Source organism: Stegostoma tigrinum, chromosome 18, assembly GCF_030684315.1.
Source record: "Stegostoma tigrinum isolate sSteTig4 chromosome 18, sSteTig4.hap1, whole genome shotgun sequence".
In the NCBI taxonomy this organism is placed as follows: Eukaryota; Metazoa; Chordata; class Chondrichthyes; order Orectolobiformes; family Stegostomatidae; genus Stegostoma; species Stegostoma tigrinum.
The window spans coordinates 2,535,971-2,548,003 of NC_081371.1; the positions used below are offsets into that span (position 1 = coordinate 2,535,971).

At 50.4% G+C, this 12,033-nt stretch overlaps 2 protein-coding genes across 5 annotated transcripts in view; one reads left to right on the forward strand and one right to left on the reverse strand.

Annotated features, from left to right (window-relative positions):
- The window catches only part of nwd1 (NACHT and WD repeat domain containing 1), a 57,830-nt gene extending 51,452 nt beyond the window's left edge, over window positions 1–6,378 (forward strand). For all 3 annotated transcript variants that reach the window (XM_048548386.2, XM_048548387.2, XM_059652272.1), the window contains 3 exons: window positions 72–619; window positions 2,496–2,601; window positions 5,086–6,378. In XM_048548386.2, coding sequence (XP_048404343.2) covers window positions 72–619; window positions 2,496–2,601; window positions 5,086–5,399 — 968 coding nt within the window. In that variant the 3' untranslated portion in view covers window positions 5,400–6,378. The remainder of the gene's footprint in view (window positions 1–71; window positions 620–2,495; window positions 2,602–5,085) is intronic.
- A 2,575-nt stretch (window positions 6,379–8,953) lies between these two features.
- LOC125460912 (differentially expressed in FDCP 6 homolog) overlaps window positions 8,954–12,033 on the reverse strand; it is a 56,055-nt gene continuing 52,975 nt past the window's right edge. For both annotated transcript variants that reach the window (XM_059652233.1, XM_059652234.1), the window contains exon 12: window positions 8,954–10,007. In XM_059652233.1, coding sequence (XP_059508216.1) covers window positions 9,781–10,007 — 227 coding nt within the window. In that variant the 3' untranslated portion in view covers window positions 8,954–9,780. The remainder of the gene's footprint in view (window positions 10,008–12,033) is intronic.

Below are 12,033 nucleotides of genomic sequence, written 5' to 3' on the forward strand. Positions count from 1 at the left end.
CGCTGTGGCATTTCAGAAGTCAGCCTGTGTGTTTAACTACCACAGATTAACTCAGAGCTTTCCCACTGCAGGTGTGACTCTGCGTACCATTGACACTGGCAATGAAATCTGCATCCTGGCTGTGGTACAGCTGAAGAAGTTACTGCTGTGCGGCCTGAGGTCTGGGTCCCTGCTGGTTTTCTGCATGGAGACATGGCAGAGGCTGACGTGCTGTCAGCCCCCAGGCCCAGGGGAAACAGTCCAATGTCTCGCCGTTAGCAGAAGCGAGGAGCAGCTGGCAACAGCGTACATCAGCTGTGTCATGGTGCATGCTCTGCACAGTGCGGAGTCTGACCCCTTGCTGGGCGACACCCTGGCCACATTCTCCACTATGCCACGCTTTGTATTGTCCAGTATGGCTGTCACATCTGACTGCAGTGTACTGTTAGGCATGGACACCGGGGAACTCCACCTCTACACTGGGAACTCACTGCCCACTATCCTGGAGCCTCACAACAGCAGAGTAACCTGCCTGGTGACCAGTCACAAGGAACAGTATGCCTTCAGTGGGTGTCAGGGACCAGTCCAGAGAATATGGAATCTCCGGGAGCAGCAGTGGGACTATGAGTTCTCCTACAAGGTAGGTGTTAACCAGCCCTGATCATATTGAATCACAGTCTCTCTTGGCATAGAGGGAGGCTGTTTGGCCTGTTGTGTTGGGTCTTGAGTTTGAGATGGGCCCTTAATCCCATTCCTCCACCCTCTTCCCCAGCTTCCCTCATGTACTTGTCCAATTTCATTGTGAAGTTTGTCATTGTGTCCACCCTACAGAAACAGTGAAATGGCCTGCATGTTCATAGCGCCTTTTGTGACTGTCCCAAAGTGAACTTGGGCAGCCGCTGAAGTGCGGTCACTGTTGTAATGCAGGCCATCCGCACACAGCAAGATCCCACAAAGAGCAATCCAATGAAACCATGAAGCCACGAGTTTTTGTCACGGTGGGTGAGGGGTAGTTGGGAGAACTGCCAGTCTTTGATTAGGGCCAAAGGATTTTTGTTCATCCATCTGAGCAGGATGATGGATAACATGATGAAAATTTTCTAGAGAGAGAGAAATATTTTAGGAATCAAAAAGTACTAGAGAGAGTGTTGGTGAAGGAAAACACAATTATGGCTCTCAAATAGATGATAAGCCCATACGATATAAGAAACAGTATTAGGCCATTCAGCCCTTCTCAATCCCATTCTCCTGCCTTCCCCCTGTAACTCTTGATCCCCTAACCAATCAAGAATCTATCTATCTTTGTCCTAAATACACTCAATGACTTGGCTTTCCACAGCCCTCTGCAGTAATGACTCCTACAGACCAATCACCATCTGGCTGAAGAAATTCCTCCTCATCCCAGTTCTAAAGAGTCATCCCTTCATTCTGAGGTTGTGCCCTCTGTTCTGAGTCTCTCCTACTAGTGGAAACATCTTTTCCATATCCACCCAATCCAGGCCTCTCAGTATTCTGTTAGTTTCAATCAAATTCCCCATCAACCTTCTCAACTCCATCAAGTATAGACCCAGAATCCTTAACTGCTTCTCATATGACAAGCCCATTCATCCCGAGTATCATTGTCGTGAACCTCCTCTGGATCCCTTTTATGATGCCAGCACATCTTTCCTTCAATATGGGACCAAAACTGCTCATAATAATCCAAATGCGGTCTGACTGAAGCGTGATACAACCTCAGCAGTACGTCTCTGTGTTTTCTAGCCCTCTTGAAATGAATGCCAACACCACGTTTACCTTCCCAACCAACAACTGAACCTGCATGTTAACCTTAAGTCAATCCTGAACTCGGACTCCCAAGTCTCGTTGAGCTTCAGATTGCTGAAGCCTTTTCTCCATTTAGGAAACAGTTTATGCCTCTATCCTTCCCACCAGATAATTTTTTTGGAGTGCCGTCACCATTCTATGAGGCTCCAAAGTTTTGGTCAGTGCAGCACTGGGAGAGTCACTGGATAATGACGTTATTATGGCCTGTACTGGAACGCTGGTGTTTCTAGTTGCTCACAATGACATGTAGCGGACACTGATATTAGTGTCAAGACAGATGCGGCCTTTGGGTCAGATTGATATCAAGACGAGGGTGTGGGGGTTAGGGAAATGGCCCTTTGACTGAGGATCTGGTGGGGTTCCTATCGGAACCAGCCAGGGAGCAGCTCTCTGAGATGTTGCACGAGCTGTGTTCTGGGTACAAGCATGAGTAGCCTTTGTGGGTTGTATGGCATGCTCCTGTGTATCTGTGAGAAGTGTGGGCCCATTTATGAAAGGGCTCTTTCCCTTTCGAGAGGCCCACAGGCCACCAAGTGGAGCTAGCATTCAGGAGGGGCACTGGTGGGGTCAGAGGTCAGAGAGTGCTTGGAGCTACACTCTGGAGTCATTAGCCTGTCCAGCAGTGGTGAGCCACCTTTATTGCAGGAGGCAACTACCCTCACGCTGACTGTCTGCTGTTCCTGTTCAATCAGGGCTTGTTCTTTCAGGGGGTTGAGTGTGCGGCGTTCTCACTGGATGATCGCTTCATCTACACCGGCTCACGGGATCGAACCATCAAAGTGTGGGACCTTCGCAATGGTTTGTGTCATTTGTTTTGGTCAAATGGGCCAATTTTAGAAAGATTCCTGGAAGAGCATGGAGCAATGATTATGAAAGGGCCTCCTCGTGACTATAATCTTCCCCACAGGTGCCCCCATCCCAGGAACAGCCAATCCCAGCTTTGATCCCTCCCCTCCTGTGCAGTACAGGGTGGGGCCCAGCTGCAAAGGCTACTCCCAACTTTCCATTAATTGTCATGTGTCTCAGTTGCTGGTGTTCAGATTGATGATTGAGCCAGCAATGAAGAATGCTGGGATCTCAAACATGGGAAGGTAGCAAAGGGTTGTACATGAGATTACAAAGAGATCTTGTTGTTTTGGGTCAATGGGCTGAGGTGTGGCAGATGGAGTTTAATTTGGATAAATGCGAGCTATTGCACTTTGGTAAAACAAACAACAGCAGGACTTGTACAGTTAAAAGTAGGGCTCTTGGGTACTGTTGTAGAGCAGAGAAACCTAGGGGTTCAGGCACACAATTCTTTGACTTTTCGGTCATAGGTAGACAGGGTGATTAAGAAGGCACTTAGCACACTTGCTTTCATTGCTCAGACCTGTGATTATGTAGGTGGGGATGCTATATTGGGGTTGTATGGGACCTTGGTGAGGCTTCTTCTGGAGTACTGTGTACCTGTTCTGGTCTCCCTGTTACAGGAAGGATGTTATTAAGCTGGTGAGGGTCAATAGAGATGTAGAGTTGCTGGGAATGGAAACTGAGTTATAAAGAGAGGCTGGGTAGGGCTGGGACATTTTTCACTTTAGTGTAGGAGGTTGAGGGACGGCCTTCTAACAGTTTATAAAATCATGAGGGGTATAGATAAGGTGAATGGCAAGGTTCCTTTCCCTAGGGTGGGGGAATTTCGAGAGTAGGGGGCATATTTTTAAGGTAAGAGGAGAAAGATTTAAAAAAGACTTGACAGGAAACGTTTTTTTCCACGCACAGAAAGTGATTCATATGTGAAATGAATTTCCAGAGGAGGTGGTGAACGTGGAGTACAGTTACAATGTTTAAAAAAGACATTTGGATCAGTTCATAAAAAGGAAAAATTTAGAGGTATATTGCCCAAACGCAGGCAGATGGGACTAGTTTAGTTTGAGATTATGGTCGGCGGGGACAGGTTTGATTGGAAGATGTTTCTGTTCTGTCGGACTCTCTGAGGGAATTGGCCCTTAGTTATGGATCTTCCCACATCATTAGTCTCACTGTTGCTCTCTCTCCAACCTCCGCTGTCACACTAGGACTTTTTGAAGGTCGTTGTGACTGCTCCCTGATCTTGTGTTACTGTTAGCAACACACATGACTTAACGTGCCTGCTTTTGGAATATTTGAACCTTTCTTGTGTTGATTTTCGGACTCTCCCCTCCTGAAGATGCTGACACCGACGAGGTAAACATTCCTCCGCAGCTTGTCCATTCTCACCGGTAATCCCAGTTACTTCAAAGAATTCAGAATCCTGCTCTTTCGTCCCTGTTTCAACCAAGGCTGCAATGAGGGAAGTAGGGAAGCGGGATGGGGCAGGGATATAGCTAGGAGAAGAGAATACAGTGTGAGGGGAGTGTGAGGGGAGTGTGAGGGGAGTGTGAGGGGAGTGTGAGGGGAGTGTGAGGGGAGTGTGAGGGTTGGGGACAGGAGGGGTAGAGATATAGTGAGGGGAGTGGGAGGGTTGGAGGGGAGTGGGAGGGTTGGGGAGGGGAGTGGGAGGGTTGGGGAGGGGAGTGGGAGGGTTGGGGAGGGGAGTGGGAGGGTTGGGGAGGGGAGTGGGAGGGTTGGGGAGGGGAGTGGGAGGGTTGGGGACGGGAGGGGTAGAGATATAGTGAGGGGAGTGGGAGGGTTGGAGGGGAGTGGGAGGGTTGGAGGGGAGTGGGAGGGTTGGGGACGGGAGGGGTGGAGATATAGTGAGGAGAGGGGAGGGAATGGGATTAGATGGGATAATGGGGGAAGGCAATAATAATGGGGAATAGAGGGATAGAGAGGGAATCAGTGGAAGAGAGGGGGCAGGGGATGGGGAGAGGGAGGAGGATATGGAGGGGGCAGGGAAGGAAACATGGATGGCAATGGTGCAGGGGAGGGGGGGACGCATGGCAGGTGGAGGTACAAGGCACAGCGTGGGGCAAGGAAAAGGGGTTGGGGTGGAGGTACAGGGAGTGAGGATGGGGCTGGGGAACAGATGGGGCAGGGGAGGGGAATGGAGGAGGGTGTTGGGGAGAGGCATGGAATGGCGATGGGGAGGGAGATGCGATGGGGCAAGGGCAGGGGTGGGTATAAATCTCACTGCTCTCTGGCAGGCACTGAGAGCTGTACGTTTCCCTGAGCAGCCCCTTTTCTGTTCGGGTGGAGCTGGCTGGCAAACAGGTCCACATCCCGATTACGTGGGCACTAACACCCAACTCCAGGCCAATACTTTGAGGTAGAACCAGGCTGGGATAGGTATGGAGACATTCACAGAGACTACTTTCCCTCATACAGGTTGCCTTTTGGTGGTGCAGTATGTATATGCAGAGGTCACTAACATTGTGCCAACTTCCACTGGGCTCTTGGCCAGCACAAGGCTGGGCTACCTCATCCAAGAGAACTTCACGTGCCCAGCAGTTACTGATGCCAGTTATAACGCTATCCGAAACATTCGGGCAAGCTGCAGTGTGTGGGTCAGACGTGGGCGAGGTACCAGGAAGGTCTACAGCACTGGACCCAGTAATGGCAGCAAGAAGATCCCAGGCAAAGGGCAAGTCAGAGGCTTCCTACAGAACAGCAGACCGTCCATACTCTGCTGCCTGCTCTGAGCACAGTGCACGGTAAATGCAGCTCATCGATCCTCAGCAAACCAGCTCACAACTCCGCCCTCACTGTGTGGCGGCAGGGGGGGAAATAACCTGTCCTGGCCCAAGCTGTTAGCATCTTGTTCATGTGCAACAAGCCCATAAACAAGGTCAGTCTTTACATCAGCAACATGACATCGATGAGATTTTTTAGCTCACTGCTTCGCACTGAAAGGGCTCTCTCTCTCTCTCTCTCTCACTCTGTCCCTCTCCTGAAGAGGCTGTATCTTTCTGTCTCTCTCTCCCTCCCTCTCCTGAAAGGACTCTCTCTCTCTCCTGAAGGGGCTAACTCTCTCTGTATCTCTCTTCTGAAGGGGCTCTCTCTGTCTGTCTCTCACTCACTCTACTTATCTCTCTCTCCTGAAGGCATTGATACATTCTCTCTCCACACCCCCACCCCCAATGAGTGTAACATCTGTCATTCCTCCTCTCTCCGCACTGTGACAGTGAGTCCCTGTAACACTACAGCCCTGCCACACCAGCCTGCCCTTCCCCTGGGGTGGGGGCTGATGGAGTGAGTGCCACCTGCTGATGAAATGAGGGAGTTTCATTCCAGTTCTGTCGAGAATGAGATGCACAGCCCCCTCTCAGGTTACCACCTAGTCTGGACTCCCCTGGTGATCAGCTGTCACTGTCCTGGCTTAGTCCAGGGAGCATGATTGAGAAACCCAGCTCTGGCCGATTCCCACAGCACAGCACGGTGGCTCAGTGGTTAACACTGCAGCCTCACAGCACCAGGGACCCGTGTTCAATTCCAGCCTCGGGTGACTGTCTGTGTGGAGTTTGCACATTCTCCCCGTGTCTGTGTGGGTTTCCTCCGGGTGCTCCGGTTTCCTCCCATAGCCCAAGATTTGTGCAGGCTAGGTGGATCGGCCATGCTAAATTGCCCATGGTGTTCAGGAGTGTGTGGGTTATAGGGGGATGGGTCTGGGTGGGATGCTCCAAGGGGCAGTGTGGACTTGTTGGGCCGTAGGCCCTGTTTCCACACTGTAGGGAATCTAATCTAAAAACCATTCCTGTGGATTCCCCATTTTGAACCTAACTGTGGCTCAATAGTTACAGCCCAGGAACATTGCCAAACTACAAAAACCCTCAGAGTGTCTCATCGAAGCACAGCAACATTAACATTAACAACTGGGAGGAGCATTTGTTCAAAGTGGAGACACTTTTCCATCGAACTGCATCAAGCTTTGAATCCCTAAGTTTTAATGTGAGGCAAAGTAGATCAAGGAAGGAAAGCTAATGAATGAAATCCTGCACCACCCAGGATTCCACTACCTCACGGGACATCCTTTTCCCTGTGCCTCAAATCCTGTTGCTAGAGAACTGCCCTTTCCCTTAGAAAGCTGGACAAAAAGTCACAAGACTGAGTACACATCATCCTCTAATGGACAGAGACAGCCGACAGCAATGATAACCAGTTCCGTTGTTACCTGGCTTAATATCAGTGGCTATTTAACCACAGGGGCCATCACAGATGGCCCTTGGCCAATAGGTGTCCTTTGCTAGAGCAGGGGCAATATAAGCTGGTACATGTTTGTTGAGGGCAATTGGAATGGATTGGATTACCCTCTGCCCAATTTCACCGCACCCCCATCTGCTCCCTCCTGGAGATCGATTTTAATTCCGAGTGGGTGTAACAAGGTTTGAGCTAGTTCAAATCTCACCCCATCAGACAGTCACCTCTAGCATCAAATCAGAAAGCTGATCCTCGAGTGATAGGGGATAATGAAGCGGTGTGGGTTCTCTGTAAGCTAGTTAGCATTTTCAGTCCGTTAACAGAGATGTAAACAGCTAGAGATGTAACAATCTGATAGCATAATCATGTGTTAGCTGGAGCAGGATTGGACAATATAGGCACATGTAGTGGTGTGACGATGACTGGATAATGTAGTCATGTGTACTAACATGCAAACACTGTTGGATGGATGTATGAATGAATAAAAGGTTTAATTTTTAATTTGGAATTGTTATTTTTACTGGATTGAACGTTTATCAGTAAAATTGGTATAGAACCCTTCTACTTGTGGTCAAAATTTGAGCTGTCTGCTATTTCCTTAATGGGTCCATCTCCCATGCATGTATGAATAAAATTTTGAACAAAGAAATAAAGGGTGAAATGCTCCCTTTCACTGACTTCTCTCTCATTTTGGTTTTAGGACAATGATACAAGTGTGTCTTGATTACGTTTCTATCATCGTATTGGTGGAAGAGGCACAGAGAAGCATATTGCTGTGGTCTCCCACAACCACTGACACTGCCTGTATTCTAACCCCAGCCATCCTGTCCCTCTAAGTTGTGAGGCTAATCTCTCATTTTTTCCTCATCCCTACTCGGGCCTTCTCACGTGCCAATCTCATCCTCTCAAGGAATTAATTTGGTGAAGCTCTCGATTGGTACCCCCTCTATGGTGACTATTTGATCCTTCGATAAATAAGGGACGCAAAACTGTGTACAATTTGCCTGAGCAAAGTAGTTTAGATTAGATTACCTACAGTGTGGAAACAGGCCCTTCGGCCCAACAAGTCCACACCGCCCCAAGCAGCATCCCATCCAGACCTGTCCCCCTATAACCCACACACCCCTGAATACTACGGGCAATTTAGCATGGCCAATTCACCTACCCTGCACATTTTTGGATTGTGGGAGGAAACCGGAGCACCCGGAGGAAACCCACGCAGACACGGGGAGAATGTGCAAACTCCACACAGCCGCCCACGGCTGGAATCGAACCAAGGTCCCTGGTGCTGTGAGGCTGCAGTGCTAACCACTGAGCCACCGTGCCGCCTGTACAAAGCTCCATACAAATACAGCAAGACATTGTAACTGAGGTAGTGCTGAAGGCCAGCACACCATCTGCCTTCCTAATTCCTCACTGACCCTGCAAGCTAGCTTTCTGTGACACTGGAACAGGGGCAACTTCAGACAACAACCAATCTCTCAGTATTTCTCCTCCCAAAGGAGAGATACCCCACACTTCCCCACATTGTATCTTGCCCACTCTCCAATGCCTTTGAACCTTGTATGTATTTTCCTGACAACAAACTCGTTCCCTTGGGATGGGTGTGAAGACTGCATCTGTTAAGGAACCAACTCTTGATTTCTCCTCTAATCCTCAAACCTCCAATGGATCTCCACACTGGAAAAGATCCAAGATCTTTGCCCATCTCTCAGTGCTCAAACTCTTCATGCTGCCAGTGAGTGTGAATCCTGCTCTCCTCTCTCAACAACACTAACAACATTGCTGACATGAACTGAGCACTGAGGTGGTGGAGCCCTCGGTCTCAGCAATGTCATTCTCCAAAGAGGCCAAGTGCACCCCCCCCCCTCCCGACCACCTCCCTGACCAGCCTTCAGTAATCTCCTTGACAGCCCGAATGATGGCCCAGAGGTTTAACTGAATAACCCTCCACTTTGTTGCAGAAGCAGCTAGAGAAACAAAGCAAACCAAGCAGTCTGAAGTTAGTGATGATCCTTTATCATTCTTTGGATATTATTGCAGGTCCAATTGCTTCATGTGAACAACTTGGAGAGGAGGGGGGGGGTGTTGAGGGTGAGAAGAGGACAGGAGTGGGGAGGTCAGGGGAAGGGGGCAGTGGGAAGGAGGGGTGGAGAAAGAGAGAGAGGTAGGTGAAAAGGGTGTGAAGGGAGTAGGGGTGAAGGGTTGGGGGAGAAGGGTTGGGGCAGAGAGATTTAGGGAGAGAGGGGGTTGAGAGGAGAGGGGGTTGAGGGGAGAGAAATTGGGGATAGGGGATAGTGGGGCCGGGAGTGGAGAGAAAGAGAGATGGGAGCGGGTAGTACATTGGGGAGAGGGGAATGGGATTGGGGAAGTGTTCAGTGGGAAGGGGGGTTAGTTGGAGACACTATAGGGGGTGGGGGAAGAAGCAGATGAGGATTAAAATGAGGAAGGAGGAACAAGTGGAAGGGATAAAAAGAAAGAGGGGTAAGGAGGATGGGTAGGGGAAAGATGGGGGTGGGGGCAAGAGGAAGGGGGTGAAGAACAGGGAGGGCGGAGTCAGGGTGGGGGGAAGTCAGGGAGAGAGAAGGGAGAAGGACTCATGTTGATGGGGCTTGTCTCTCCCAGTATCAATGGCCCCCAGGCTGTCTCCGTCCTGCTTACTAGGTCCTTGGCTCCAATGTCAGGGAACACAACAGTGTTCCTGGCTGTGTGCAGACCCTGGGAGGGGCTGGGGCACACTGCCTGACAAACAGGCAGGCTGAAGTGGAAACCAGAGACACGCACACACACCCACACATGCACAGCCACACCGGGATTCAGCAGTGACTCCCCACAGAGTCCCTCACATCTTCACTCACACTGGTCAGTCCAACACTATGGATCCACTTAGGGGATCATGTTAGCCCCTGTCAGCGACATGTTCTTTATGTACTCCGTCATGTTTTCGTAATCCTCAGAGTCAGAGCCTGGCATCTCCTCGGAGTCCCGAGACGGGACCACCTCATGTTGTCTCCTGGCGTTGTGCTCTTTCCTCCTGACAGCAAACTCTTTGGGAATGAAAGCTCCTCCTCCTCTGTGGCTCAGGATGTCACTCTTTGGCTGATTCTGGGCGGCTGGAACACACAGTCGCACATCTTACAGCAACGACAAACATTTGCACAGCAACCTGTAACACACAGCGTCTCCTGTGTTTATGCCCCCATGGGTGGTGGGCGTCACTGGCTGGCCAGCATTTACTGCCCCGTCCCTTGCTGGACCGAGGGGCTGGGGTCAAAACAATCTGTAACTCCTCCGGCAGGAGCGTTACCTGACAAACTGTGACAACCAGCAACCCCCCAACCCCTCCAAACCCCACCCTGAGACACACAAGACAATATCCCAGAGGTTAACAGCAGCAGTTCTGCAGGAGTGGCTGTCGGTTTTAGCAAATGCAGTTGTATACTGTTGGGCCATGCCAGCTGGAAAGGTGGCTACCACGGAGATAGAACAGAAACTGGGCAAACGTGCGAGGCCAGGAATTGGAGGAGAATAGGCATTTTATAAGCAGATTAGGACCCTCAAACTCAGCCCCCACACCCCCACCTCACCCTGACCCCGCCCCCTCACCCTGACTCTCTTAGCCTGACTCTGTCCCCTCTTACCCTAAACCTGCCTCCTCTCCCTGACCCTCTTAGCCTGCCCCTGCCCCTACACTCCAACGCCACCCCCTAACCCTGAACCTCTTCCCCGAAACCTGCCCCCTCACCTTGATCCCCACCCCCTCACCCTGGCACCATACCCTCACCCCACCCCCTCATTCTGGCCCCGCCCACTCACCCTGGCCCTGCCCACTCACCCTGGCCCCTTTACCCTGACACCAACCCTTCACCCTGACCCTGCCCCGTCATCCTGGCCCCACCCTCTCACTGTGATCCTGCCCCCTCACCCTGAACCCACCCCTCACCCGGACAATGTCCCCTTCACCATGCCCCCACCCTCCCTCACCCTGTCCTGAACAGAATGGTGCTGGTGATGGAAGCACAGCAAGTTCTGAAACTGGGTTTGTGGATGCCCTTGAGTCACAGAGCAGGGGCAAGGGCAGCATTTCGTAAACACTTAGGTGAGCGGGCGAGAGCTGTCTGAGTCACTTTTACACGGAAATGTCATCTCCAGAACCAACAACTCACAATGAGACAGCCTGGAGTGCAGACGGGCCAAGAGACTGAACATGGCTGTGCATGTTCTGCAATCACTAAATACCTGAAAAATCAGCGCCAGGAATTTCCTGAGAAGTGCTAAAGGAATGTTGGCCTTTCTCCCAAGGAGTTTAGAAATGCATAGGGCTGGAAGGTGTGTATGGGTATGTATGTGGGTCTACGTCCTTATCCTTTAACCACAGTGAGGATACTGTGTCCTTGAGGATAAAGAACACAAGTTTGCCTAAATTTTAGGGACATCTGAAGAAGGAGTGAGACTCCGAAAGCTTGTGTCTTCAAACAAACCTGTTCGACTATAACCTGGTGTGCACCGTGTGTTTTTTGACCTTAGGCGTTTAAGTAAGAGTAGGTTTACCTATGTCCCTCCACCATCTAGAAGGACAGGGGCAGCAGATACTATCCCCTGCAGGTTTCCCTCCAACCCACTCGCCATCCTGACTTGGAAATATATCGCTGTTCCTTCAGTGTCGCTGGGTGAAAGTCCTGGAATTCCCTCCCCAACAGCACAAGGACTGCAGTGATCCAAGAAGGCAGCTATCCCCACCACCTTCTCAAGGGGCAAATAGGGATAGGCAATAAATACTGGCCCAGCCAGGGATGCCTACATCCCCACAAACAAACAAATTCCCACAAGACAGGCTAAGGGGTGATCTAACCAAGAGGATTTTAAAACATCAAGCAAACAAGGCTGGAGAATTTGGAGGAACAATTTTTAGAAAAGGGGACACATTACTAACGCTTCAGCTGTAACATTCAGGGTTGCAATATATTTTCACACTGAGGGTCGTGATAACCAATCATCGGCTGGACACCTTTTCTACAAAAGGCAGGAGATCCTGAGGGTTTATTAGATCTCTTAGCACCTAGACTGATAGGGAAAGGTTTGGATGGGAATGGGATGAAATTGAATTGAGACACGGCTAAACTGACAGAATAGTGGTAT